General features: G+C 44.1%; 1 protein-coding gene across 1 annotated transcript in view; it reads left to right on the top strand.

The window, feature by feature from the left end:
• The window catches only part of LOC106809105 (zinc transporter ZIP13-like), a 22535-nt gene extending 20636 nt beyond the window's left edge, over positions 1-1899 (top strand). The window contains exons 5-6 of the mRNA XM_014812064.1: positions 998-1167; positions 1503-1899. Coding sequence (XP_014667550.1) covers positions 998-1167; positions 1503-1578 — 246 coding nt within the window. The 3' untranslated portion in view covers positions 1579-1899. The remainder of the gene's footprint in view (positions 1-997; positions 1168-1502) is intronic.
• The last annotated feature ends 3560 nt before the right edge of the window (positions 1900-5459 follow it).

The raw sequence follows: 5459 nt of genomic DNA, 5'->3' as shown, positions 1-5459 counted from the left end.
TCCTCCTCCTCCCTCCTCCTCCTCCTCCTCCTCCTCCTCCTCCTCCTCCTCCTCCTCCCTCCTCCTCCTCCTCCTCCTCCTCCCTCCCTCTCCTCCCTCCTCTCTCCTCTCTCTCTCTCTCTCTCTCTCTCTCTCTCTCTCTCTCTGTCGTGTTCGCTCTCGCTCCCCCTTTCTCACTCTGGCTCTCTCTCTCTCACTTGCTCCCCCCCCACGCGTCTCTCACTTTCGCCCTTTCGTTCCGCAGGACATTCTCGCACAAATCCACGGTTAACAAATCAAATTAGGACACATATTATAGGCACGTGTAATCTACCGCCTTTTATTAATAGCTTATCGTATATATACTGTACTTTTATACCCGCGGGAAAGATGCTCTGTGGGTACTGGTACGTGCTGACTGTGAACGCATTATCCATGACAACCTAGGTATTGCTCTCTCTTCCCTCCCTCCCTGCCTCCCTCCGTCCGTCTATCTGTTTTTCATTCTCTCTTGCTCTTGCCCCCTCTATCTATCTCGCTCTCTCTCTCTCTCTCTCTCTCTCTCTCTCTCTCTCTCTCTCTCTCTCACAGACACATACGCACACACAATTGCTCTCTCTCTCTCTCTCTCTCTCTCTCTCTTTCTTTCTCTCACTATCTCTTTCTCTCCCTCTCTCTTTCTTTCTCTCCCTCTCTCTTTCTTTCTCTCCCTCTCTCTTTCTTTCTCTCTTTCTCACTTTCTTTCTCTCACCATCTCTTTCTCTCCCTCTCTCTTTGAACTTGCTCTCTACACTTCGTTATTTATTCACCCTACTTCTTTGTAGCTTCGGACTTCCTTACTGTACTTCGGGCTCCTTTTCCTTCTTCCTTACTGTACCTTAACATTGTTGTTTTCTTCATGTTTTCCTAACCTTTCCAATCTCCTACATGATTCTCCTTTCCCCCACCGCCCACATGCCTTCCTTCACCGTCCCTGACTAGCGTCTTTTCAGACTAGCCTCCCATCTCTGCTCTTTAGATGTTCACGGCGATGGGAGGCATGCTGGGGGCAGTGGTGGCACTATCTGTCGAGTCAGCCGAGGGCCTCGGTAACAGGACAGCATGGATCCTGCCCTTCACTGCTGGTGGTTTCATCAACATCGCCCTTGTGAATGTGCTACCAGACCTGCTGACAGAGACCAACCCCAGGTAGGTACAAAATGAGGATGCCTTCTGTGTAAGGCAACTCTAGGAGCAGTCGGAGAGTAAGGCGACAGCTTTTCTTTTCCAGTTATTATATAATTTATATTATTCTGTTGAAATTATGGTGTTATAACTGAAAAGGGCTTTTTGCCACATCATAGGGTCGTATACTCTGTGGTGGAAGCAAGGTACTGAAGCACTGACTGACAGCTTTGGATTTTTCACATCACAATAAACACTTGGTGAAGATCTCGTCATATGATCTATTATTAAAAAAATGTCTGATCGAGTCAACAGCCGTTCATCTCGAATTTTCAATCGCGCTCATCATCTGTTTACAGGGAGTCTGTGAAGCAGATCGCATGCCTAGGAGGAGGAATAGCAGTGATGGCCCTGGTGACAACTGTAGTCGATTGACAGGCGAAGGCACCGCACATACGGCACCGGTAAAAGCACTGTAACAGGCAGGAGCAGGGCCCCGATTTAACTGATTTATGTGTGTCTACTCTTCTCCTAACCAAAAGGGAAGTGGGCGATGAGGACGAGCAAGTGGGAAAATCATACTGTAATACTTGTAAAACTAGTGGAAATGCAATACTAGTACGTTGCAAGACGTTGTAGTAAAGTGACAACCACAACAGAAGCGACAGTAGTAGTGAAGGTAGTGGCAGCAGCAACAGTAACATAAGCAATAGTAGCAGTACCACCACCACCAGCACCACCACTGGTAGCCATAGCTGCAGCAGCAACACCCACCACCACCAACAACAGCAATGGTAGTGGTGGCAGCAGCACTAACACATCAGCAGCAGTAGTAGTAGTAGCAGCAACAGTGGCAGCAGAATCAGCAGTAGTAGTAGTAGTAGTATCAGCAGCGGCGGTGGCGGCAGAAGCAGTGGCAGCAGTAGTAGCAACAGTAGAAGCACCAACACTAGTAGTAGCAGCAATGGCAGTGGCAGTGGCAGAAGCAGTAGTAGTAAGAGTTGTAATGGCAGCAGCAGTAGTAGTAAGAGTTGTAACGGCAGCAGCGGCAGCAGTAGTAGCAACAGCAGCAGCAACAGCAGCAGCAGGCAGTCCGTGCGGCCCTCTCGTTGAACGACTACAGTAAATGAGGCCCTTCTACAGTAAATCAGAAGAGTATTTTTGACCTCGGACCACGTTAATCGGCGAGCGCCTGCATATTATAGTATTCTGCCGAAGACACTTGAAACGGTCTGAGGTTCCTAGACTGAACCCGTAGCAACAGCTCCACTCGCATGCACGAGGCCAGAGCACAGTGCTACATTTAGCGTGCGCATTAAGTACACAACGCACCATTCAATCAGCAACATCTTGATGTTTTGGCGGTAGCAACTTGGTGGCAATACAACGCATCGCTCCCATAATTGACCACGGATTTCTGCGAACAGCCGTAGGATTATTATGTGAAGCTGGGAGAGGAGTTCATAAACATAATTAAGAAAAGAAATTCAATTTAAAAGAATATACATGTGCTGTAGCTTGCCTTAGGCTTAAAGGACTACGTCTACGAATTTCCATGTAAAATTTTTAAAAAAAAAATTGCCTATTTTTTTACATAAAATAAGAAGCTAACGTTACTAAATATATTCCTCAAACATCTTCTACTCTGATAAAAATGTTTTTAACGGTGTTAACATTTGGGCCAAATATCTAGACGATTTTGGTAATTTCTGTTGTCTATGACACTTATCCCCAGTACTGTTCAGACTACTGGCGTCCTGCTGCTGTTTTCACCGGCAAATTAGGGCATGTAAAAGGAAGGTATATAAGGCATGAAAAGTAAACAAAAACCTAAATTGATTTTATACATTTATTTTTGTACAAAATAAACACAAATATACCTTCTTGATGGCTAAGACAATTCGGACGTAATCACTATTATACTTTAAGTTTAGCATAGTTTAGTTTGCCTTATCACAATGTTTAACATACTTTAACGTTTGTATCGCGATATTCGACCGCTGCGTATCCGCTTCGCGGTATCTACGTGGATCGCTGTATCGCGCGAATTCATCCAATGTATCGGTGAAACGTGCACTCGCCTACTGATGGTACAATGGTCTTATACTGATTGCAATTAGTTTTTCTGTCTTCATGTCGGCCATGAGGCAGAGCCTCCATGCAAGACCAAAGGAGTTGCTGCTTAGCCACACAACTTGGATGGCGCCTGTTGCCTGCAACAGTACCAGCTCAGTATGATGAATAGTTGTTGCCTAAACATCTAATCGAGTCAACTCGAGATGAATAGTAAGTTACCGCATAATGGCTTCATCTATCGATGCGTAAAGACGGCTGCTGTTCAATTTGGGAAAAGCTGGTGAGAATATTTGTATGGTGAAAATATAAATGTCGACGAGAAATTAAAGTAGCACGGTTTTCTAGTTAATAGATAGAGGTGGTTAATTATGAGTATCCTTAGCATTAGTTAGTTTAGCTATTTTCCTGCTTGTATGCGTAATGGTAAACAGTGACTGTTTTTTAACATTGGTATGTACATAGGCTACTGGAGAAGGATACGACAGCGTTAGAATGGAGAACGGTGTGGCGTTTTATGTATTATATAAATTGGCTACCTTTAAATGCGAGAGCTTGTAATTGTCCAAGTGTTTTAGTATTTACGAATCAGAAAATTTAAAGATTTAAGTCAACTTAAAATTCTTATCTATTTGCGTTTAAACCTATCTGATAAATCTGGCTTAGCGAGCTGACAAGTTTGTAGCATAGTGCTAGTGTTTGATTATGGACTGGTTGCAAACAATAAACAGTAAGAGCCAATTAATTGAATACTGGCTTCAGATAAGTTTTATTCTATATACACCGCTTTGTAACATTGAAGCTCGTATACTACTGTAACAGACATGTGCAAAAAAGCAATTTTGAATACATTCTCAATATATGTTAGGCATGCATTGTAAATATCGGCCTAATAGTTTTACTGTGTAACCGAGTAATCAATTATTACCAAGAGTAATCAATTATTACACACTCGTACGGCTGTTAACTTTTGAACAACATTCTAACAATTATTTACAAAGAATTCAATTCGATATATGTTTGCTGCCTTACTCATAAATTACACGGCAGTATAAAAGTATGAAATCGATAACGTTATTAAATGCAGCTATAAGTCTGACCATGATATGTTTGATTTCCTAAGTCAGTGGGAGTAAAAATTGCTTTCTGCTATTAAAAAACGCTCATATATGTGCGTTCATAGTAATTAGCTAAACAAGTTCACGTGCGCAGACAAGCTTAATTGTCGGATTATTATCAAGCATTCTGAGCCTGTACTTACATGGGACTGTGCTCAGAGTAACCAGCACAATCTGTACGCGATCTCTGCTAATATATGCTCACAGACCCAGTAATGCTGAGACATAGCATACACAGCCGTCCCAGACTGCGTTTCTGATTCGCCCACGATACGCATTCAAAATCTCCATGTGGCCCAAAAGCTGTTTGACTAACGAACGAAAAAGGAAACAGAATACAGAAGAGGGGGAGGGCACAACACACTGGGGCGGCCCCAAGGTACATCAACGTGGCGAAAAGACAGAATCCCAAAATTAGAGCAATCGTGCTAGGTGTAGATATCAATACGGCACACCCCAACCGCCTCTACCAACACTGCCATGGGGCAATATATACCGTGCCTATATGCGCTAGCCTTAAGTCAAGTAGTGATATTCTCTCACTCACAAGCACTGCTTACACATAACATGCACGCTTGCATACACATGCTCTTGGCATGGCATTAAGCATGTCAGATAGCAGCTTGAGCTGAGCTTAGGAGATAAGATCGCCGAAGAACTGTCCAACGTTAATTGAGGAGAGATGATCTCAGGTAAACCAATCAGTCGTAGTCGTCCAACGCCACCGTCATGCATAGTCAGCCACCATCACGAGTGTGTTGCTACTACTACTGTTATTACCTAAGCCTGCTGTGCTGTTGCCCGTACAACGTTACTACTACTACTTGCTGATGCCTGCGGTTGCAAACGTGACTACTAGCGCTGCGCAGTTGCGCAACCTGTTACGACTAGCTGCTGCTGAGCTGCTGTGGTTGAAACGTTACTACTAACGTACGCTTGCTGCTGTTGCAACTGTTTACTACTGAGCTGCGCTGCTGCTGCTGCCTAACAGACTGTTACTGACTACGCTGCTGCTTGTTGCAACTCGTTACTTACTAGCTAAGCGCTGCTGTGCTGCTGCGTGACAACTTGTTACTAGCTAGCTGCTGCTGCTGCTATTGGCAAACTGTTACTACTAGCTACTGC

This window comes from Priapulus caudatus, unplaced genomic scaffold, assembly GCF_000485595.1.
Source record: "Priapulus caudatus unplaced genomic scaffold, Priapulus_caudatus-5.0.1 Scaffold329, whole genome shotgun sequence".
Classification (NCBI taxonomy): Eukaryota; Metazoa; Priapulida; class Priapulimorpha; order Priapulimorphida; family Priapulidae; genus Priapulus; species Priapulus caudatus.
This window is presented reverse-complemented; position numbering and strand designations above follow the sequence as displayed.